We start from the raw sequence: 23,709 nt of genomic DNA on the forward strand, positions 1-23,709 counted from the left end.
GAAGGAGCCTCCTGTTACAAGGACACTAATCCCATTCCCTAGGGTTCCAAGGGCCCCCACCCAAATGCCTTCACACGGAGGATAAAGATTTCCCTATGAATTTGGGGGACACACAAGTGTTTTGTCTATGGCAGTGGGGGATCAGCCTGCGGATAGGAGGGCACAGGGCCTCACGGCGCCAGCTGAGAGTGTAGGCAGGGGGCAGTGTGCCTGGCGGTCGCTTCTGGGGTTCCTCAGGCTGCCTGCTGCATGGCCAGGGCAGCAGAGACGAGCATTCCAGTCCTGCAGGACGTGGCCTGGGCGGGGCCGTGGAGGCAGAGAGGAGAACCTCGATGCCGATGCCGGAGGTGTTGGGGTGGAGTCATGAGGGTTTGAGGACAGGTGCTGTGAGGAGTGAGGGGGTGTCGGGTGCCCCGGCTTCTGCCTGGGGGGTCATTAGGGAGAGGGTGGAGGAAGCTGAGTTTGCTGCGCCTTCACAGGAGGTTCAAGGATGTGCTCCCTCCTCCGGCCACTCAGCACTCCTGGGCCCTGGCCTCAGATGCCCTGGGCATGGAGGAGGGGCGGGAGCAGCAGACAGGTGAAGCCCGCTCAGGGGGTGCGTGGTTCTGTGTCCTGGGATCAACTAGAGCAAAGTCCTTACCTTCCCCGTGCCTCGGTTTCTTCATGTGTAAAGTGGTTGCTCTGGGGACTAAAGGAGACGCTCCAGGGAGGGACAGCCCTGGAGCTCCGGCCCAGGCGTGAGTGCTGTGTGCGTGTGAGTGTTGCACCTGTAGGAGGCTCCACGGTGCAGGGAAGGAGAGGTCTCTGTCGGGGAGCCCCTGAGAGGCCCCCAGAGGGAGTGTGACATTCCTGGGCTTCCAGCAGGGGAGACACAGGACAGTCCAGCTGGCCCTGCCTTTGAATGTTTAGTAGCGGAGGTGGAGGCAGAGGCGCTAACAGATATTTTCCAAACTGAGCCAAGTGCTGAGATCAAGGGGTATCGGGCATATGTGTGGGGGGAGGCATGGAAGGCACTGCAGAGGAAGGAAGGCTTGAGGGGGCCCTGGAGGGGTGGGTGGGGCCCAGTTCTACAGAGCACAGTGGGGTGTCTCGGGCAAAGGGAGTGTCGTGCTCACCGGTGCAGGGGCCAGAAAGTAGCGGGCACGAGAGGGGCAGCCAAAGGCCCAGGGATTTAGGGGGTGTGCAGAGCAGCCTTGGGTTTGTTCAGAGAGGCCAGACTTGGTCGAAACTGAGTAGCATCTGTTGGGAACCTACCCTGTGTAGGTTCTAGGGTGCACCTCTAACCAGTGAGACAAGGACCTTGTAATTTAGTAGGAAAGATAGTCCATTAATAAGCAAACAAGGTCATCTCCTGTAGTGCTAAGCAGGACATACAACAGGGTAATGGGTAATGAGAGGGGTCTGGAGGCTGCTGTGGGAGGGCCCAGGGGGTGAGGAATGAGCTAAACCTCGGATGGTGAGGAAGAGCTGGGGAAGAGCATGTGCAAAGGCCCTGAGCCTGCTGTGCTGCAGAGCAAACAGCGGGCACCGTGGGTGGGAGCCAAGTGGGTGAGGGGAAAGGCCATGAGGTGAGTCCAGTGGGAAGGCGGATCTCAGGTCATGTACAGCCTTTGGGCCGTGAAAGGGTTTGGTCCTAGGTGCAGTGGGAAGCCACCGGTGGGTTTTAAACAGAGGCTTCTTTGGATTGGGCATTATGAGTGGTGACAGGGAGACCAGGGAGGCTGATGCCATTGTCAGAAAGATTCCAGTGGTCTGGGCCAGGAGTGGAGGTGGAGTGAAGTGGACAGATCAATGAAGCAGAGCTGCTGCCCTCGCCACTGGAGGAGATGTGGAGAATGTGGGAAAGAGAAGCGGGCCAGCCGGGTGTTTGGCCTGAGGCCAGGTCTCGGGGTATGGGTAAGGAAGCTAGTGAGCAGGTCAGGGGAATGGAAAAGGGACAGAAGTCAGGCAGGCCTTAGGGAGAAGTGGGCTCCTGAGTGCCTAGCCTGGGGACCACCGGGTCCTGTCAGCCCCTTCTCCGAGAGGCCACTGCCTCCTGCTTTCTGAATGGGGACTCGGGCCCCCAAGGAGGGCCTTGCCAGGGCACAGCTCCTGTGGGTGCACAAAACTAACCGGATTCCTGTGCGCAGTTCCCATACTAGTCATACAAGCGTCAGTGCACAAGAGGGGGAAACGCTGCTCACTCTCAGCAACCAGGGGTCCCTGAGAGTGTCTCTGAGTCCAGCCTTCAGCCATGCCACACCTACCTTGCCACTTCTGGGTCCTGCTCTGGGGCTCTGCCACTCTGCTCCCAAGTCACACAGAGGCCGCTGCCACCTCTCCCTCACCCTGAGTTAGTAGTGGTCTGACCGGTGCCACCCCCCTCTCCTCCTCGTTTATCTTTTGGTTCTGTCCTCTTTCCCTCAAATTGTATTTGAGGCCTGTCTTGTCTCCGGCTGACCCTGGATTTCATGCTGGGCCCACAAGCACTCTTCTTGTCCTTGGTTTTGTTCTCAGCCTGTGCCTCTCCCCCTGCCTGGACCTGTGTTGCCTCATGTGCTCTCTCTCAGCCTGAGCCTCTAGGGTGAGGACATGTCTCCCCCTGAGCCAGGGCAAGGACCCTAACTCTTATTTCAGCCCCAGAGGGAGGTCTCTGCTTGAATTTGGAGTCAGTGCTGGGGCCGGGTTGAGGCATGGTGGGTGGAGTCATTGTGCCTGGAAGGGACATCCTGGGAGCCAGGTCCCAACCCTCACCCCCATTTTACAGGTGAGCAAACTGAGACCCATAGATGTGGAAGCCCCCGTCTGAGGTCACCCAGCAAGCTCAGGGCTAAGCTGGGGCTCCCCACTCCTGCACCCAGCCCTTCCCCACACACGGCCCTGCCCTGCCTGGGCTGCCGTGTATGTGTGCATGTGAGGGCCGTGTGTGCACGTGTGGGCCGTGTGCCTCTGCTCCTCCCTACACTCGTGTGCAGGACACGCATCTGTCTGCCTGTGTCTGCGTGGGCAGTGTGTCACTGTAGCCTGGGGCTGGGCACACACGTGTGGGTGTGGCGTGGTGAGCTCGTGCTGGTGGTGGTGTAGATGTGACTGCACCGTGCTCACACATGCAGTGTGTGCGTATGTCTCTGGGGGGTGCGGGAGGGTGTGAGCAGTGCTGTGTTTTTTCCCAGCCTACGTCCTGCCCCCAGCAAAAGGCCAGCAATGTCCCCCGGGTGGGAGCGAGATGGCCCTTTTGGAGCAGGGATTCCAGGTGTGCCAGCCAGACCCCAGCCCCAACCCTCTCTCTGTCTCACCCCCCAACTCCCACCCTTCCCCACGCCAGACCCGGGCCCCAGGCACCCCTGCCTCACTTGAGGTTGTAGTCTCAGGGGAGCTGGGCACTAGCTGGCTGCTGGTGCCTGTGGGGCAGGAGGGTAGAGGTCGTAGCTCCTGCCTTTGCTTGCTAGTGCCTTTGTCCTCTGAGACTCAGTTTCCCATCCATAAAGTGGGGCCAGGAGTGGCCCCCAGGGAGCTGTTGGGAGGAGTGCACAGGTGATCCCTGCACATGCTGTCCAGCATGGCGCCTGGAACGGAGCAAGCCTATGACAAATGCTGCCTGTTGTTAAGACAGAAGAAACCAAGGCCCCCAGGGGGTCCTGAGTGGGTCAGCGTGCAGGCACCTCAGCTCCAGTCCCAGGTTCTCTCCAGGCCCTGGGGTGGTGTGTGTCTTCGGCTGTGGGGCGCAGTGAGGGGCAGGGGCAGGTTTTATAAAGCAGCATGTTAACGACGAACTGGACAAGGGGATGAGAAGGATCGGATGCCACAGGGCAACCGGGCAGGAAACAGGTCCTTGGAGCCTCTTACAGGAGACATGAGGCGAGGAGGGTCCAATCTGGAGCACTCCTGGGGCCAGCCCAGGCTCCTGACCCCTCACTCGACTTCTGATACTCTCTTGGTTGCTCCCTGTACGTTTCTCCCTAACTGCCTGTCTGTCTCCCTGGCCACTCCTCTGCCCCCGCCCTGCTTCCTCTCCAGCAGAAGGCAGACCTGGCTGTGGCTGCATTCACCATCACAGCTGAGCGGGAAAAGGTCATCGACTTCTCCAAACCCTTCATGACCCTGGGGATCAGCATCCTCTACCGAGTGCACATGGTACGGTTCCCGTGGCGACACGGAGGCTGGAGGCAGGGGCTGGCAGTGGCGCCCAGATGCTGCATCCCCAAGGGAAGTAGAAGCTGCGGGCTGGACCTGGGAAAGGCCGGCTGGTCTTGTGGGCCCCTGGCAGGAGCAGGGGCGGGCACTCAGCTCAGGTCCGGGTGGCTCGGGGTCTCATTCCCTCTCCCCACAGGGGCGCAAGCCCGGCTACTTCTCCTTCCTGGACCCCTTCTCCCCTGCTGTGTGGCTCTTCATGCTTCTTGCCTACCTGGCCGTCAGCTGCGTCCTGTTCCTGGCTGCCAGGTGAGTCCACTGCCTGCTGCCCGGGAAGAGTGAGGGAAGAGGCCCGGGGCCCATGACAGACCTGCACATCCTGTCATCTCTGCACCCTGCTCGCCTCCACTCGGAGCCCGGGGTTCCCTGCACTCTCCCTTCTCCCTCCTGCCCTGTCTCTGCCTCTCACCCTGTGGCTCTGACTTGCCCTGTGGTCTGTCTCTGGGCCGCTCCCCTTCCATTCTTTCTGTCTTTCTGTGTTTCTCTGCGATTCTCTCTGCCTCTTCTCTGTGTCTCTCCATCTCTGTGTGTGTCTCTCTGCCTCTCTTGCTGCATGTGTTTCTCTTTCTACCTGTTCTGTATGGGTGTGTCTCTCTGTTCATACCTTGATCTCTTTTCCCTCCGTTTCCTGTCTCTCCCCCATCTCTCCTCATCCTGGTGTTTTGTCTCTTTCCTTTTTCTCCCCGCTGCTTGGCTCCCTTCACACTCCCCCACCATATCTCTTTGCAGGCTGAGCCCCTACGAGTGGTATAACCCACACCCGTGCCTACGGGCGCGCCCCCACATCCTGGAGAACCAGTACACGCTGGGCAACAGCCTCTGGTTCCCCGTCGGGGGCTTCATGCAGCAGGGCTCGGAGATCATGCCCCGGGCGCTGTCCACTCGCTGCGTCAGTGGAGTCTGGTGAGATGCTCTTTGTCTGCCTGCCTGGGGCTGGGAGGGGCCGCTCTGAGGCCTGGGTGCATCGCTGGTCCCCACTGCCAGCTGTGTGGCAGGGAATGGGGTAGGGAGAGCTGAGTCCCAGCTGTGCCACTCACTAGCTGAGTGACCTTGGGTAAGCCACATTCCCTCTGCTTGGCTCCGGCTCCTCATCTGGGGAGTGTGGATAAAAATGCGCACACGTCAGGTTGTAAGGATTCAGAGAGGCTGTTGTACAAAAGGGCTTCTGCTGACGTGAGGGGTCATACTGAGATCAGTACGGGTGCTGTCGCTGTCTTGGACATTGCCTGGCAGTCACAGAGGCTGAGAGTCCCTGAGCCAGCACTTCCTTCACCCTCCTGAGGCCAAGGCCCAGACAGGGACACCTGGTCCCTCGGAGTCCCAGGAGACCCAGCAGCGTGGACAGAACCTATTTTGCTCCCATGACAAGCTCTGAGAAGCTACATGTCAGAGAGCAGACACCAATGACTCATGCTGTCTGTATGACCCACAGTTTAAAATTTTTAAAAATTAGTTGGTAGCATTTAAACATTGGGCAAACTCACTCACAACTCCACATTCCTCTTCTAGAGGATTTGAGAGACCTGGTGGTGCTCAGCTAGTGTTTCCACCTGGCGCTGATGTCTGTTCCCCCGGCCTCGGTCCCCTCTCCCCTTCAGTTATGTTCTGGCCTGGCCTCCATAAACACTTGGACTTGCTACCTTCTTTCAAGTGGCCTCCGGGCTTCACTGTGGTTCCTATAACTCTTCTCACCTCCTTTCCCTCATTAGAACCACAGGAAACTGAGGAGAATGCTTAAGACAGGGAATGTTTTCCTGGTTCTATTAGAAGACAAACCCAGAAAGAGGGAGTGATTTCCTACAGAGCATGCATTCGGCTAGAGGCAGAGCAGGGCCAAGCTGGGCTCCCGCCCCGGCGCCACTGAGTCACCCTGAGCCCAGCCCAGCCTTGCTCCCTGGGCCTTGGTGACTGCTCCAGGGCCATCCCAGGCATCGGGCCTTCTCAAGGACCACTTCTTCCTCACCTCCTCCTGTCAGTCACAATTCCTGCATCAGCAGTCACTCAGCAGATGCTGTCGGGCCCCTCCCTGTGCCAGGTATTCAGGTGGAGAATCAGCCCTCAAGAGGCAGATGAGCTGAGAATAAATAAGTAAACAGATGCATAAACACAGGGACGTCGTATTTTATGCCAAGAACATGTGCCAAAGTTATTGCTTAATTCAGAACTTGTTTAATTCCAGACTAACCGTAATGGTGGCAGGTCTTTCTTTCTCCCAACTTAGGGGGACTAATTACCATGTGGTATCATTTGCAATTCACTTGGTCTGTTGGTTTCGAAACTTTTGAGTCAGGATGATTTTTTCTCAGCCCTTTGGGATTTGCATCGTTTCAAATGTCCTGCTCTGTATTTGCTTCCTAGTGCTGCCGCAACAAGTTATACAAATTTAGTGGCTGAAAACAACATAACTTTATTCTGTTACAGTTCTGGAGCTCAGCAGGGGAGAACCCACTTCCTTGCCTTTTCAAACGTTTAAAAGCCACTTGCCTGACCCCTTCAAAGCCAGCAACACAACGCCTTCACACCTCTCTCTCTCCGAATCTGAACTCCTTCTTCCACTCAGAAGGACCCCTGGGCTCTCACTGGCTCATCCAGGATTATCTCCCCATCTCAAGGTCCTTAACTTCATCACATCTGCAAAGAGCCATTTACACTGTGCGGAAACATGCAGGCTCCCGGGATCGGGATGTAGACATCTTGCCGGGTGCGGGGTGCTTTTTTCTGCTTCCTACCCCAGGTAGAAGTGATCTACCTTTTCAAATAGTGACGTGTCAGATGCACATAAACTGCGCCCTGAGGAGCCAAACAGGGTGCAGTGAGAGAGGACAGTAGAGAATGGGGTGCTCAGGGAAGGCCCCTCTGAGGAGGTGAGGGAAGACATGAGGCTGAGTCCTAAAGGCTAACCCAGGGGCATCCATGCCAAGGAGAGGGAAGAGAATTTAGGCTGGAAGAGGCTCGCGTGTGAGGAGGTGGCTGAAACGGCGTGAGGGGACCTGCTGTGACAAGTCTGGCCGAGTCCCAGATCAGCTGGGGAAGTAGCAACCTCCTCTTTGTAGGTCATCTCGGCTTCTGTAGCTGGGCAGCCTCTACCTCTGCCCATCACTTTCACCGGGAACCCCTGGTCACACCCCTTCCTCCTTTGACCTGGGCTCCCTCTCATTTTCACCCCAAGCCCTCCCACATGTTCATTTGTTCGGAAGATGTTTCAACAGGTGCTTACTAATCTTCAAAAGTGACCCTGGCCCGATGGTTCGGCAGGCCAGGGCCAGTGGTGGGGCGGTGGGCGTGGGTGCCAGGACCCGGTCACACTTGGTGGCCACCTCAACAGCAGCAACCAGGCCAGGACCCACCACCTGGGCCCTCATCACCAGTGTCTGGTCGTCGTTCAGCGCAGCTCGGCCTTGGGAAGCAGTGTTTCTGACTGAATCACTACCCGAACTGCAGCCCCGTCCCTCTCAGGCTCACTCCCATGACGTCTTTGACCTTCCTCTTCCTGTTCTCTGAGCCCTGCCTGCTTTCATGTCTGTCCATGTGGGTGGCTCCTAGGCCGTGACTTCAGCTGCTCCTTTGCCATTGTCCTCAACTCCTCCTCAGATCCAATTGTCCTTTCCTCACGCCCACCAGCCCCCAAACCTCAGATCTAGCCAGCATCTTGACTCCCATCCCCCAGCTCCACCAGGGTCCCGCAGGACCCCTTTACTGACCCGTCCAGTATACCCTGCTCGCCGTCCTCCCAGAAACGCCTCACTGCGCCCACCCCCGGCTTCTTCCTGCATCTTTGGGTCCTGTTTCGTCTCCCCCTCGCCCTCTCTCAGGGAGCTCTACCCTCCATGCCACTGGTGTCCCAGCGCCCTCTCGTTACAGCTGATGGCTTGTAGCACCCCCTCTCTCACCCTCATGGATTTCAAGGGTAACATCTACCTATACACATGATTTAAGTCAAATCAACAAAATGCCCCAAGTGCAATGCGGAAGGAAAGAAAGGGAAGTGATTTAGGATAAAATAGCAGGATAGTGATACAGAAATGCTTGGGCAGGACTGTGCTGGAAGGCAGACGGCGCTGGTCAGGTGTCTGCGCCTACTCATCACAGGCAGGTTTGGAATCACAGGAAGTGACGCCGCTTCACAGAATTACGCCAGCACCTGAGACTTGGCACGTTGCAGTAGTTGGCGAGTGAGTGTGTTTACACAGATAAGTCACCGAGAACGTGGAGATTTACCAAGGCGGCTGGTCCAGAGCAGGGTTGTGCTGGCAGAGGTGTGATTTCCCAAAATGGCTTAAGGTTTTTGGCAAAGTTTCAAACAAAACACCCAGTTCTTCCTCAATCCAAGTAACAGGTGCATTTCTAGAAATGTCAGTTTCTGTTATAACCATGTGAAAATACTTTGGCTTTATGCACCGAGGAGACAGGCTCAGGTAACCGTGTATGAGACTGTGCCGGCTGCTGAGGCTGGGCTGTGCCCAGAAACCAAGTCTCCAGAAACCACCTGGTGCTGGACCTGATGCCCGCGGCCCCCTACTCACTTCAGCCACCAGAGTGCTCCATGCCTTAACAAGCGCCTTCCGCCCAGGGACCACGGCCCTGTATTTCTGGGGCCATTTTATCCAACCCTGGCTTCTCTTGTTATTTGTAAATGACACTTCCCAAAGCCCCCACATCTGGACCTCTCCATGGGTGCCCAGTGGCTTCCCTAACACTCACCTTGTCCGAAACCGAGCTCACATCCTTATTCCCAAATTAAACTCCCCATCTGTGTTCCCCTGCTCTGTCTCAGTGAACGGCCCCTTCTTCCCACCCACCCCCAGCACCACCACCTGTCAGCCACGCTGTATTTTCAGGGGCTGGGCGGTGCGTGGTGTCCACCGGGTACTAAGTAATTTTATCCTGAGTGAGTGGCAACACTGACCCATGGGGTGGGTTTGGAGAGACTTGGTTTCTGGACGGGAGGTGTCAGGCGCTGGGTCTTTGGGTGTTGGGTTTGGGTTTTCTTTCTCAGGAGGCTGTACTGTGTATCCCTATCCTCCTCTCCACCCCCGCCCCAATGCCGAGCACAGGTGCACTGCGAGGGACAGCTGCTGCTCTCACTCTCTGCTGAGGGTGTGTGGCCTGGGAGCCCTCTCAGCACCTCCCCTGCCTTCAGGCCCCACAGATCTGAACCATCTGCAGGGAGCCTGGTCTCTCTCACCTGCCAGGTGGCAGGACAGAGAGGGACAGAGTAAGAAAGACAGCGGCTGCCCTGGGCCCCGTAGGCAGGCTAGAGGGTCCCCTTCTGCATCACCAGGACAGTGAGAGCACGCGCTTGCACAGATGTAACTCTCACAACGGCCCCGGGAGGAGCGGCCACGATTGTACTTCCCTCACAGCAGAGTCCAAGGTCACACAGCTAGGCAGTGATGGAGCCAGGATTTGGGGATTTTCCAGAGATCTTCCTACTATTGATTTCTAGTTTAGTGCCACTGTGGTCTGAGGACATTCTCTGTAGGATTTTAATCCTTTGATATTTATTGAGACTTGTTTTGTGGCTCAGCATATGGTCTATCCTGGTGGCTGGTCTGTGTGCACTTGAACAGAATGTGCTATGGTGGGGGCAGCGCTTTATAAACGGCAATTAGAGCCAGTAGGTTGATAGTGTTACTCAAGTCTTCTGTGTCCTTACTGATTTTTTGTCTACTTGTTTTAGCATCTGTTGGGAGCGGCATGTTGAAATCTCCACCTGTAACTGTGGAGAACTTGTATCTATTTTTATTTTCAGTTGTATCAGTTTTTGCTTTATAAATGTTGAAACTTTATAATTAGAGGCGTAAGTGTTTAGGATTACTATGTTCTCTTGATGAATTGATCCCTTTGTCATTATATAATGTCCCTATTTATTCCTGGTGACAGCCCTTGTTCTGAAGTTACCTTTCATTTTAACATAGCCATGCTTTCTCATGTTTAGTATATCTTTATCCCATTCTGTCACTTCCAGCCTACCTATATATTATATATTTTTAAAAGATTTTATTTATTTATTTTTAGAGGGAGGGGAAGGGAGGGAGAAAGAGAGGGAGAGAAACATCAGTGTGTGGTTGCCTCTCACACGTCCCCTGTTGGGGACCTGGCCTGCAACCCAGACATGTGCCCTGACTGGGAATCAAACTGGCAACCCCTTTGTTTGCAGGTCCGTGCTCAATCCACTGAGCCACACCAGCCAGGGCCTTAAGTGGGTTTCTTCTAGGAAGCATATGTGGAGCAGGGGTTGGCAAACTTTTTCTTTCTTGGACCAGACAGTGAATATTCGCTGGCCCCGAAGTCCCTGTTGCAACTACTCAGCCCTGATGGCAGGGCGGGGGCAGCCAGAGACAGTACCCGAGTGCGTGTGGCTGTGCTCCAGCAAGCCTTTATTTATGGACACGGACGCTGCAGCTTGAATTTTGTATGTCACGTGTCATGAAATATTACTCTTCTTTTGCTTTCTTTTAAATCATTTGGAAATGTGAAAACTATTCTTAGCTTGTGTACCAAAACAGATGGCAAACCAGATTTGGCCTGTGGTCCACAGCTTGCCAACCCGCGATCGAGACCTTTATTGTAATTATTGACACGGTCAGGTTTACATCTGCCCACTTGCTGTTTGTCTTCTATTTCTCCCATCTGTTCTTTCTTCCAATTTCCTTCTTTTTCTTCTCTTCTTTTGGATTTATTGAGATTTTAAAAATTTTGTCTTATGCTTGCTTTTGATTTATTAATTGTACTTCTTTTTTAAATTTTAATTTATTTTTTATTTTGATTTTAGAGAGAGGGGAAGGGAGGTAGAAAGAGAGGGCGAGAAACATAAATCCGTTGCCTTCATTACGTGCCCCGGGGTACTGGACCTGCAACCCAGGCATGTGCCCTGACCGGGAATCAAACCGTTGACCTTTTGGTTTGTGGGACAATGCCCAACCAACTGAGCCACACCAGCCGGGGCTTAATTAAACTTTTTTGTCTTATTTTTCTTAGCAGTTGCTCTGGGTTTACCATATGCATCTTTAATTACTATAAAGTATTTTCAAGCAACATTATGACACTTGACATCAGATGTAAGACCGTTACGACTGTCCACTTCCACAACTCCCTTCCGTCCTTTGAGCTACTGTTGACGTCATTCTATTTCTAGTTATCTTATGAACCCCGCATTACATTATGAACCCCAATACATTAGATCTCTGTGTGTGTGCTTACTTCAACAGTAAATGTCTTTTAGATACATTTTTTAAAAGATTTTATTTATAGACAGGGGAAGGGAAGGAGAAAGTGAAGGAGACAAACACCAATGTGTGGTTGCCTCTCGCACGCCCCCTACTGGACGAATTTTTAAGTGAGGAATATGTCTTTGATATTTACTATTTCTGGTGCTCTTCATGCCTTCATCTACATCCAAATTTCCATCTAGTATTTTCTTTTCACCTGAAGAACTTCCTCTAACAGTTCCTGAAGTGCAGGTCTGCTAGCAATTAGTTCTCCAAGCTTTCGTTTGTATGAAAAATTCCTTAGCATGTTTTCTTCTTTGAAGGATCTTTTTTTTCTGAAAAGGGAATTCTAGGTTTGCGAGGGTTTGGTTTTTTGTCTTTGTTTTTGTGTTTTTTTACACCACACTGTTGCATTGTCTTTTGGCTTCTGACAAGAAGTCTACTGTCACTGTTATCTTTGATTCTCTGTGTCTAATATATTTCCTCCCCTCCTGGCTGTTTTTTAGATTTTCTCTTTATCGCTGGTTTTCAGCAATTGACTACAACATGCCTTGTTGTGTTTTGTGTGTATATTTGTTTATTCTACTTGGGTTTATTGAGCCTGAATCTGTACATTTGTAGTTTTCATCAGACTTGAAAAATTTTGGGCCTTATTTCAAATTTGTATTTTTTTGTTATCCCCTTTCTCTCCTCTCTTTCTGGGACTCCAGCCACATATGTAAGACCATTTGATATTCCTCAGGCCCGTGGGGCTCTGTGCCCACTGTCAGTCATTTTTTTCCTTTTTATGCTTTGCTTGGATAGATTCATTTGCTTTCTTCCAATTCCCTGTTCTTTTCTGCTGCAGCATCTAATCTGTATAGTCCCTTCCAGTAAAAGTTTCCTCTTGGGTGTTGTATATTTTACCTCTAGAAGCCCCATTCACTTCTGTTTTGTATCTTCTGTTTTTCTCTGTATTATAACCATGTTTTTCTTTATATCCTTGAGCATTAAGAACATATTTGTATGTTCTTCTTAATGTCCTTCTCATTTCTGTCACTCTGGGTTGGTTTCAGTGGAGTGATTTTATTCTTGGTTACGCTTGGTTAGTTTCCTGTGCTTTTGTATATCTGCTAAACTTTTTACTGGATGACATGCATTGTGAATTTTACATTGTTTACATTGTCGAATGTATCACTTCAAAGGTCTTGAACTTTTTCTGGCAGACAATCAAGTTACTTTTAGATTATTTCTGTCCTTTCTAGTCCTGTTTTTAAGTTCTTTTGGGGCAGGTCTAGTGTAGCCTTTATTCTAGGGCTAAGCTAACTCTATTTCTAATATGTTTTCCTTCTGGTCCTCTACTTAATGTCTCATGAAGCCAATGAGATCTCTCTGGATGGAGGGAGCTCAAAAGATTCCCAGGCCTGGGAATTGTTCTCTCTTTGAAAGTTGTTCTTGTCTGGCTGCTGGAATTACAAATGGACATTAAGCCAAAGACACAAGGGGACCCCGTGCAGATTTCTGGAACCGTCTCTGTGCAGCATTCCCCTGGGGTACTCTAGCCCACAAATTCCAGCCACCTTGGCCTCCCAGATTTGTGATCTCCCTTCCACAACTCAGCGAGACTGCCAGACTGGGTTTTCCTTCCTTCCCAGCACCGCAGTCTGTAAATTAGATCCAGCCGGCAGCTTGGCAATGACGAAGCTCACTTCACTTGTTTGTCTCCCTCGGGGATCACAGTCCTGTGATGCCTGTTGTCCTGCATTTAAGTAGTTTCTTATATTCTGTCTAGTTTTCCAGTTTTTCTTGGTGGGAAGATATTTCCAGACTATCTTATTCTCTTGTATCTGGAAGCAAATGTCTCTAGAAGTGATATTTAAACCTAGAGAGTCTGGCTGCAGAATCTGTGCTCCCAGTCTCTCCATTTGTCAGCAGCCACTGAACCTTCTGGGTGCCAGATCACTGAGGGGGCACCAGCAGTGGGCCCATGGCCACAGGCAGGGTGGCTCCGGCCTGTAGCTCACCCCTCCCACCCCTCAGGTGGGCCTTCACCTTGATCATCATCTCCTCCTACACGGCCAACCTGGCCGCCTTCCTCACCGTGCAGCGCATGGAGGTGCCTGTGGAATCGGCTGACGACCTCGCAGACCAGACCAACATTGAGTACGGCACCATCCACGCTGGCTCCACCATGACCTTCTTCCAGGTGCAGCCCCCAGAGCCCCCTGGGCTTGGTGTCGGGATCCCTGCCGGGCATAGCAGCTGGGCAGGGGCGGTGCTGGGAAAGGCCTCCCGGGTCAGAGGAACTGATTGTCATGAAGGCCTGGGAGGCTGGGGAGCAGAAGACACACTCACACTGTCATGAGGAATCTGCCATCTGGGTGGGGACACTGGGCTTTCACCCAGGGAATGGCGGGGAGGAGGCGGGTGTGGGATCTGATGTCCCATCAGTGCTGGACAACCCACAGGGGGCCTGGGAGGTGGGTGGGTTCAGGCCTGGCAAAATGGGCCAGCAGAGAAGAGGGGAAGGCACTTCAAGGTGAAGGCAGCTTATCCATATACCTTTTGGGGTGGTAGGAAGAAATCAAGAGGACAGCCTGCCTGGCAAGGTGGTTTGAATAAGAAACTGCAGAGGCCTTGAATGCCAGGATAAGGCTGAGATTGAACCCTCTAAGTGGAGATGTGGGAACGGTTGAAGGGTAACCCGTTTAGAAGCTAGAAGTTCCCTTTGGGGCAGCTGGGGGTAGACAAGTGGTCTGGAGAGAAGGTTGGAGTTGGCCAGGGGCTGCTGGCTGAAGGGTGAGCAGGAAAGGAGGAGGGGGTGAATTCTCAGGTCAGGTGGGTAGCAGGATCAGCTCCCAGGTGGGAGACCATTGGAATAGGGTTGGGAGGTTGCCAAGCCATGGGGCAGGGCCTGTGAGGTACCTGGAGGAAAGGAGTCTGGATCTCAGGTCAAAGACGGAGAGGCAGGGTAGGCACCAGGTGGTAGGGGCAGGGGTAGTCACTCCCTGAAGGTTCCTGCAGGGCTGGTAGGAAGTAAGTGGTCCTATTTGGCATGGACTCAGGTCTTCCTGAACACGGCTGGGCCCCGGCTAGATTTGGGGGCTGAGCATCTGCTCCCAGGATCTATGAGTAAGACCTGGGAGCACCGGGAAGACAGGGCCAGTGTCAGGCTGAGCCAGGCACAGGGATGGGAGACAGAGAAGCATTGAAAAACAGACCACGGCCTCTTCTTTCAAGCCTTTGGTCCTTGGGGTTCTCACTGGGCTGGGGGATGTGGGACGACTTGGACCTGGCCTTGAGCAGCCTGTCCCTCTGGTTTCTCCTTTGTCTTCCTCTGGTCTCCTTGCTCCCTCTCAGGTTGAGGGAGACTTGCTGGAGGGCAGGCAGCAGGGTTCAGGGGAAGGGCAGGGGACAGAAAGCCCCTCACCTCTTCCCCTCTTGCCCATTCTGCCCAGAATTCAAGGTACCAGACGTACCAGCGGATGTGGAACTACATGCAGTCAAAGCAGCCCAGCGTGTTCGTCAAGAGCACAGAGGAGGGCATCGCCCGAGTCCTCAACTCTCGCTATGCCTTCCTGCTTGAGTCCACCATGAACGAGTACCACCGGCGCCTCAACTGCAACCTCACCCAGATCGGGGGCCTCCTCGACACCAAGGGCTACGGCATCGGCATGCCGCTGGGTATGGTGGCGGCGCTGCCGGGGTGCCTGGAAAATACAAATCACCCCGCTTGCCCATATCCCAAGTTCCTGGCACTGGTAGATGCTCAACAAGCATTGTAGTGAATGAATGAGCACAGGAGAGGGCAGGCGTGGGTGTGTGGGTTCCAAGCATGGTTTAAGGGGAGGAGGGAGGTGGTCCAGGGTGCAGGACAGGCGTGGCTGGGAGCCACTCCCTCGGCAGGTCTGCCTGGCTCTGTGCCAGGCCTGTGCCAGATGCTGGGATAACAGTGGGGTGCTGCCAGGCTCCACCTCCTGCCCTCCACTGGGGACACAGACAGCAAACTGACAATGAACACAGCTTTGTGATATGATGTCAGGTGGTGACAGCTGCTCTGAAGTAAATTAGGGGGAAGAGACTGACAGGGAGCAGACTGCTTTGTGTTATTTTAAATAAAGTCCATTAGAAAAGACCCCCCTGAGGTGGCACCCCACACACAGAGCCCCGAGTGAACTGAGAGAAGGAGCATCCCAGGCAGAGGCAAGGGTCCTAGGGTGGGATTGCTCCTGGAGGATTTGAGGAACAGCAAGGGGGCTAGTGTGGCTGGAGCTGAGAGCCACGGTGGGGTGGAGTGGGGAGCCCCAGGTGGCTGGGCCAGTGGCTGCAGGGAGGAGACATGGGCATGGCCCAGCGTGGTTGCCGGGAAGCAGCAATCAGACCTAAAAGCTCAGACTCAAAAGCGGACGGTGCTGGGACCCTGGGGAAGTGGCAGAGATGGGAGGAGGGGCCGGGGTCAAGGAGCAATTGGGGTTTGGCGGGCAGGGCTCCAAGGCCCCTCCGACCAGTCTACCGCGTCGTGTGTCCTGTCCAGGCTCCCCGTTCCGGGATGAGATCACACTGGCCATCCTGCAGCTGCAGGAGAACAACCGGCTGGAGATCCTGAAGCGCAAGTGGTGGGAGGGGGGCCGGTGCCCCAAGGAGGAGGATCACCGAGCTAAAGGTCAGCCACCCTGCATGCTGTGCCCTCCCAAGGACCCCTCGCATCCCCCGTGCCCACACAGCCCGACCCTGGCTCTCCCCTGACCCCCAGGTCTGGGCATGGAGAATATTGGCGGCATTTTTGTTGTGCTCATCTGTGGCCTCATCATTGCTGTCTTCGTGGCAGTCATGGAGTTCATATGGTCCACGCGGAGGTCAGCAGAGTCCGAAGAGGTGAGGAGATTGGCACAGGGTGTGGGGGAGCAGTGGGACCCCAGGGACGATGAAGACTGGCACTGGGGACCTTACTAGAGGAAAGCAGGTGACAAGGAGGGGCCAGGGAGCCAGGGAGGTGGGGGCTTCTGGGAGAGACCAGGGGTAGAGGAGGCTGACAAGAGAAAGCAGACAGTTTGTGGGGAGAATCCACGGACATGAGGAGGACAGAGGACGAAGGGGACACAGGCCAAGATCAGGATGCCAGGGAAAAGAGTGAGCAGGGTGTGGGGAGAGGCAGAGGTGGAAAAGCGAGCAGAAACAGGAGGAGAGAGGTGACGGAGATGCAGCAGAATGAGACTGGAAGAAAATGACTTGCCGACTGGTCACACCATGTTCAGGCCGCCAGTGCTGCCCAGCCGTCCCCGCTCCAACTGCCAGACCCACCGGTGCCCCGCAGGCCTACGTGGCTCCCACCTTCGCCTCACGCCACCAGCCCCCAACCCCTCCTCCTGCTCCTCACTTTTGGCTAATGACCTTACTCCGACGCCCCTGAGCAAAGCGCGAGTCAGGAGAGCGGGCAGAGCCCCACCTCCGCATCTAGCTGCCTCCTGCGTTCCCCACTGGCCCTGGGCTCACTCCATGAAGGCCCACGCTCCCCATGCTCCCAGCTAAGGCACCTCTACCTGGCCCATCACCCCCGCTCTCGCCTTCCCCAGGACACCCCTCAGCAGTGCCCTCCTTGCCTCCACACAGGCAGTGTCCCCTCTTCACTGGGTCTGGGCAGGCGGCATACAAATGTGCTGTCATTCTCCCACGTTCAGAAACCCTCTCTCAGCCCCACCTCCCCTCCCAGCCACCACCCACCGCCCCCTTCCCTGACAGCCTTGCTGTTCCCAGTTCCTTTCCCCCCATTCACTCTTGGATACACTCCAGGCCAGCTGCTGTCCCCACCTCCTCTCCACTGAAGCCACTCGTCACCAGTGACCTCCACGTCCGAAATCCAGTGCCTGAGTCTCAGGCTTCATCATGTGTGAGGTGGTAGTAGGCTTCAGCTTGGCCTACCATTCTGTCCTCAAAACCCACTCTGCCCCACACCCACCCCACTTTCCTTCTCCCTCAGTGGCCACTGCTTTGTGGGGACTCTTATGCTTGGGCCTGGAATTCTCTCTCCTCTCCTCGGTGACCCCATCCAGCCATGTGGTTCGTAAGCCATCTCGATGCCGAGGACTCCTGTATTGGTTGTCTAGAGCCATGTGACAAATTGTCCCCACATTTAGTGGCTTAAAACAGGAAACCTATCAGTTTTCTGTGGGTCAGGAATCTGGGAGCTGCTTAGCCGGGAGGTTCTGGCTGCCCAGGGTCTCTGACAAGGTCATGGTCAGGGCGTCGGCTGGAGGCTCCACTGGGGCTGGAGGAGATACTTGCAGGATGGCTTGCTGTCTCAAAATGTACCTGTGGGATTTTAATTTATGAGGTGGGTTTAATTTACAGAGAGACCAATGCCACTGAAAGAATTTATTACTTATGGTCCTGAGAGGAAGGGCCTCCACGCCACACAGGCCACATGGGGAAGCACCGGGTCTGGACAGGAGCAGAAGGACCGATGGGTGAAGCCAGGGCCAGAGCCTTTCCCGGGGTTCCTGTAGAAAAGAAGGCAGGGCAGGGGAAACAGCACAGCACTGGCTAGGTGGGAGATGTCAGTGGGCTCTGGGCCAGAGGAGTGGTCTCTAGTTGTCTGGTACCTGGTCCCAGGTGATGCAGGCAGCTTGCTGTGTGAGAGAGAGGTGGATGAATGGGGTGGTTGGGGTGTGGACTTGGCATTGGTTGGTTTGCATGTGGAAGGTGGGCCCTTAACCCTTTGCTGTCTCAGAATTGGCTCCCTCTGGGAGGGGCAGTCCCTCCCTGGTCAGCAAGATTTTAAAGATGTCAAAACATCCTAAGATACAGAAACTAAAGAACATGGTTAAAACACTTGCTCACACGGCAGCCGGCAGGAGGCCTCCGTGCCTGGCACAGGGACCTCCCTGCAGGGCTGTGTGCGTCCGCACCATGGCAGTGGGCTTCCCTGCGCGAGCCGTCAAGAGCGAGCCAGGCAGAGGCCAGCGTGTCAGCCGGCCTGCGTGTGCTGTTGGCCACACAGCAACCCTGATCTGAGGGCAGGGGGGCTTACACAAGGGTGGGACCTCCGGGGTGGGGTCTTGGGGGCTGCCTACTAAAGCCCCCAAATGTGTATCTCACAGGCCCTCTCCCTGAACCCAGGGTTTGGAAATCTCCATGTGGATGTCTGACAGGTAGCGCACGCAACACAGGTGTCCAACAAGGAGTTCCTGCCCACCCACCAGGCAACACCATCGTTCTGGCTGCTCGGGCCAAAATGTGGGGAGTCACCCTTCACTCCCCTCTCTCTCACACCCTCTGTCTGATCTCTTGGCAAATCCTGCTGGTTCCACCTTCAAAATACTGTACTCGGAATCCCACCCCTTCCGACCTCCTCAGCACCCTCAGTGTCTCCCTGCCCTCGCCCTTGGCCTCCCTGCAGGCTATTCGGAACACAGTTCCAGAGTGAGATCCTGTGAGGGCAAGCACCCCCTACTTCACACTCTCCACTGGCTGCCAACTGACTCAGAATAATAGCCAAATCCTCACAGTGTCTTGGCCTCACGTGGACTGGCCCCTGCTGCTCCTCTGACCTCATCCACCCCTCTCCCCCTAGCACACCCCATTCTCGTGGTACCTGAGCACACCACAGCACCCCCACCTCGGCACCTTGGTCCTGCTGAGCTGTCTGCCCGCTCTCCAACCAGGCTCCATGGGGCACTGGAAGGTCCTCAATGATTCTCCCTAACTGCCCCTTACTGAAATTCAGCACCACTTTCACCCACGCAGCCCACCTCTTGAGGATTTCACTTTTCTCCAAAGCACTCATCACAAGCTCACATACTACCTGCATTTGCATATGTGTGGTGGGTTTTTGTTTGTTTTTTCCTCCATACACTGGAATATAACCACCTGTTTGGTTCCCTGCTGATTGTCAGGGCCCAGAACAGTGCCTGGCACACAAGAGGTGCTAAACAAACTTGCCTACCAACAACGACGGCCTGAATCAGAGGCAGGAGATGGAAAGAGGAGGGGAAAGACTAGAGGCAGAGAACTGAGAGTGAAAAGACAAGGAGAGAAAGGGAAGGGCAGGTCCAGGAAGAAAGCCACCTGAGAACAGAGATGGGAGAGAGTAGAGAGACAGGAACCGAGAAGTGGAGAATTGAGACCGGAGGGGGGTGCAGGTAAAGGAACCGGGAGGGAAGGGGGAGGTGAAAGGATGCGTGGGGGGCGGGGAGGGTGGAGGAGAGCAGGGGGGTCATGGAGAAGGGCGGGAAAAGGAGGGGGATGTGGAGAAAAGCTGGGGATGGCGGGGAGGTGAGAGGCCAACGCAGAGCCAGGCGTGGGAACGACAGTGGGGAACTGGCCGCCGGTGACCCCCCCCCCCCCCCCCGGCCGCTCGCAGGTGTCCGTGTGCCAGGAGATGCTGCAGGAGCTGCGGCATGCGGTGTCCTGCCGCAAGACGTCGCGCTCCCGCCGGCGCCGGCGCCCAGGGGGGCCGAGCCGGGCCCTGCTGTCGCTGCGAGCCGTCCGTGAGATGCGCCTCAGCAACGGCAAGCTCTACTCGGCTGGCGCGGGCGGGGACTCGGGCGGCGCACACGGGGGCCCCCAGCGCCTCCTGGACGACCCGGGGCCGCCTGGGGTGTCCCGACCCCTCACCTCCACCCCCTGCACGCACGTGCGCGTCTGCCAAGAGTGCCGGCGCATCCAGGCTCTGCGGACCTCTGGGGCTGGCGCGCCCCCGCGTGGACTGGGCGCCCCCACCGAGGCTACCAGTCCTCCCCGGCCGCGACCAGGCCCCCGAGAGCTGGCTGAGCACGAGTGACCACCGGCCGTTCCCGCCTCCACGGTGAGCGAGGGACAGGACTTGTGCCCCTCCCTACTGGCCGGACACCGAGATTTTGCCTTGGGCTCCGGATGAAGTCGAGGCCCGGCTCCGGAGCCTGCCTGCGCCTCCTAGTGGACTCGCCAGACGTTGCCGCGGACCGGCTCGCTGCCCCTACTGCGGACGTGAGGAGCGCAGGAGCCAAGGCCTCCCGGGGCCGGGGACCACGGGGCTCTCCCTGGAAGCGGAAAGCAGTCCGCCAGGAGAACCCCACCCTGGGACTGCTCGGGCTCCCAAGAATTGAGCCGCTCCCCACTTCTGGAGGAGGGCCTCTGGGCAGATGGGTGTCCCCTGGCACCCCTCTCCTCTTTTTTCTCTCTTTTTTGGGGGGAGAAACTTCAGAATTTCTATGAGACCTCCCCCTGCCACACCCCAGTCCCGTTGGAATAAAAAAAGAGAACAAAACCCCCAAACTGGGGATACTCCAATCTTATTTCCTGGGGATGTGAGGTCATTAAAGGCTTGGAGCCCCTGGGGAGTCTGCTGAGAACCACAGACTGGATGGTCACTTTTGCGCCTCCACCCTCGGCCCTGCCCACGACCAGCAGGTCAGGCCAGGTCCCAGCAGCTGGCCCCTGTCCACTGACCTCTCAGGACAGAAGGAGGCTGCGACAAAGACCCTGAGACAGATGGAGAGAGATGTGGGGATCTGAAGAGGCGGAGACACCAGGAAACACCGGCACAGAAAGAGACCAGACGGGGCTGGGGAGGACAGGACGAGCGAACCTCTCAGTGTGGTGTGCCTGGGCAGGGATGATTTGGCGACTTCGTAATCAAGTGTATATGTGTGTGTGTGTGTGTACACGTCCATGAGGTCATCTTCAAATGTCTGTGACTGTGACCCTGCGTTTCTGCTGAAAATGTACTTCTCCAGCCCCTAAGAGAGGAAGGGATAAATCCCTGTAGAGGGAGAAGGGTGGGTCTGCTTTCTGTCCTGGCCTTCCCCCACCCCGCCGGAGGTTTCTGTGGAAACTGCAGCTGAGAAAGGACAAGTGAAGGTCACACAGCGAGAGCCAAAACGAGGCCGAGTGTGGGGGGTTGGATGGAGAAGTGGGGAGAGAAACAGAATGGGAAGAGACCGAGATGGGCGAGAGACCATGAAGGAGGGCAGAGAGAGAGAAAGAGAGTTAAGGGCAAAGGGGGAAAGAGACAGAGTACGTGGTTACGGTGGGGGGGGGGGGGGGGGGGGGAGGATGCGGTAGAGTGGAGAAGGGCTTGAGAGAGATGGGCGCAGGGGAAAACATAAAGCAGGAAGGGTAAGACCCTGGGAGTCGGTGCTGGGAAAAGCAGGGTCTGGGGTGGAGCAGAGACAGGTGAGAGACCGGGAGCCACAGAAAACTAGATGGTGGTGGGAGGGGGCTGGCGCGGTATGAGCAAAGCAAAACTGAGGGACAGAGCCTGGGAGAGAGGCTGGTGGCCTGCGGCCCAGAGCCGGGAGCTGTCCGTTCAGCACCGGCCTGGCCACAGAGTTGCTCTTCTTCCCGGCAGGGCCTGCCTGCCTTCACAGTCCTTGGGTGGGCCACGCCCCGGGAGCGCTGCCTGTCACACAGCGCCCCCAGTCTCCATCCAGCCCCTTCTGTGTCTCAGACACTGGTATGTGTGTGCCCCTCAGGGAGAGGTGTGGGGGTGAGCTTGTGTCTGACTCAGTGTTTCTTGTCTCCACATCTCTTTCCCAAACTCCGATGTACGTCTCTCTCCTTGGACCAGACTGCCAGTCTGTCAAGGAGTGGCTGGAATACAATTGCAGGCATTCTGGCCTCTCCCCATCTTAGTCCCAATGTCACACTGCCGATCTCCTCTGGGATCTCTCCTCATTCCTGAGTCTCCTCTACCCCCATCTCTGGTCGGAGTCTCTTCCCGGTCTTTATCTCCGAGTCTCTCCAGTTTGCTGAACATGTCTCTGCCTGGCTGTGTCTCTTTGTCCCTGTCACCTTCACTGAGTACTTCTGCCTCTCTGTCTCCCTTCGTTTGTTTTTTCTTCCCTGTGTTTTGCCTCTCTGTCCTCGTCCATCTGTATCTGCCTCTTTCTGGTTCTGGACCGTGTATCCATTTCTCCTCTTATGGGTCTCTCTGTCTCTCATGCTGAATTCCCCTGTCACTGTCCATCCCTGTGACCTTCTTAAGTCTCCCCAACTTCCGCAGAGCCTCTCGCTGGGAGCACGATGCACAGTCATCAGTCTCACCAGGCTTGTGTCTGAGGGGGGGAGCGCATGTTTAGGGTGGGGTGTGGGGGACCAAGGTCTTTCTGAGCTCAGCTTGAGAGCAGGAGAGAACCTAGCATCTCCTGGGATCCAGACACCCCCTGGCTTCTCTGTCCCTCAATCCCTGTCCCCATGGTCCAGGCTCATCTCTGCAGGCTAAGGTGTTGGGACAGGGAAAGGATATGCTGACAGGTCCTCCCTCCCTCTCCCTGGAAGAGGGTACAGATGGGGAGAGGGGTCTGGGGGCCAACTACCTGGCTTAGAAGATGTGGCTCTCCCCCCTTCCCCAGTCTCCATGGAGACAGGCCAGGTCTGCAGGCCCAGCCTCCTTTGCTGCATATTCAGCCTTCCTGTTACCATGGCAACAGGGACAGCAGAGAGGGAAGGGGATGGGTCATAGTACAGGATTCGGCCAAGGTTCTGGGTGCTGGGGGAAGCCAAAGAACTGACTCCTTGCTTCCTTCTGCTCTCTGGCCCTGTCTGCCTGCCCATGCCCATCCCTCTGTGGCTCTGAATCTCTGCCCTTGTTTCCATGTCTCTCACTCCAGCCTCCAGCCTTTTGCCTGTTTCTCCGACCAGCTCCCTAACCTTCCCCACCTACCACCCATGCTCCAGGCTCACACCGTGCCCCTTGCCTGTGTCCTCTCACGACCAGTCCCATAAGTGGAGAGGAGACTCACATTCTGAGAAAGCTACAGGGACAGGCTCTGTCTTGCTCTTTGCCCTTGCTACTTTCCTGAGGGAGAGTCTGGAATGTTCCTCATAGAGCAAAGGTGTGGGGCGGGAGGCCGTGAGTCCTCAGGTTCCAGTGGGTGGCTCATGGAGTGCCGTGCGTATGTGGCAGGCCCGGGGTGTGGGTGCTGGCTGTGTGTGTGTGTGTACACATAACAAATGGGATGTGTGGCACAAGGGTGGGGGCACTGGGGTGTGTCTGGAGGTGCAACAAGGGTGCATGTGATGGTACCCCAGTGGGTGATGGGTACAGCATGGGAGTGTGGGGGATGGCATCGTGTGGTGTTCTGTGAATTTAGGTGCCATGTGCGAGTCCGAGAGCTCCTGTCTGTCTGTCATTAACAGTGAGCAACCGTGATCTGTCAGCTCTGCCCTGTGGGCCTTTGCTCGTGCCCAGAGTCTGTGTATGGAGTGATCATGCATCAATGTCCACAAAGTCCCCGGCGGTGTGTGGAGCTAGTGTGCGGCTTGTGGTGTGCAGTGGTGCTGAGTGTGGGTGTGTGTTGGCTCTTAGGGCCGTGGGTTACATGGTTTGGGGGCTGTACGTGAGACAGAACAAGGCCAGGTCTGGTGGCAT

General features: G+C 55.6%; 1 protein-coding gene across 4 annotated transcripts in view; it reads left to right on the top strand.

The window, feature by feature from the left end:
• The window catches only part of GRIK5 (glutamate ionotropic receptor kainate type subunit 5), a 55,277-nt gene extending 34,665 nt beyond the window's left edge, over nucleotides 1-20,612 (top strand). For 3 of the 4 annotated variants that reach the window (XM_071220063.1, XM_053915199.2, XM_053915201.2), the window contains 8 exons: nucleotides 3,997-4,113; nucleotides 4,310-4,419; nucleotides 4,900-5,073; nucleotides 13,401-13,566; nucleotides 14,819-15,044; nucleotides 15,895-16,023; nucleotides 16,114-16,235; nucleotides 19,720-20,612. In XM_071220063.1, the coding sequence (XP_071076164.1) occupies nucleotides 3,997-4,113; nucleotides 4,310-4,419; nucleotides 4,900-5,073; nucleotides 13,401-13,566; nucleotides 14,819-15,044; nucleotides 15,895-16,023; nucleotides 16,114-16,235; nucleotides 19,720-20,139 (1,464 nt within the window). In that variant the 3' untranslated portion in view covers nucleotides 20,140-20,612. The remainder of the gene's footprint in view (nucleotides 1-3,996; nucleotides 4,114-4,309; nucleotides 4,420-4,899; nucleotides 5,074-13,400; nucleotides 13,567-14,818; nucleotides 15,045-15,894; nucleotides 16,024-16,113; nucleotides 16,236-19,719) is intronic. The other variant, XM_053915200.2, reaches the window with a different exon arrangement.
• Nucleotides 20,613-23,709: the final 3,097 nt, after the last annotated feature.

Source organism: Desmodus rotundus, chromosome 12 (genome assembly GCF_022682495.2).
Source record: "Desmodus rotundus isolate HL8 chromosome 12, HLdesRot8A.1, whole genome shotgun sequence".
In the NCBI taxonomy this organism is placed as follows: domain Eukaryota; kingdom Metazoa; phylum Chordata; class Mammalia; order Chiroptera; family Phyllostomidae; genus Desmodus; species Desmodus rotundus.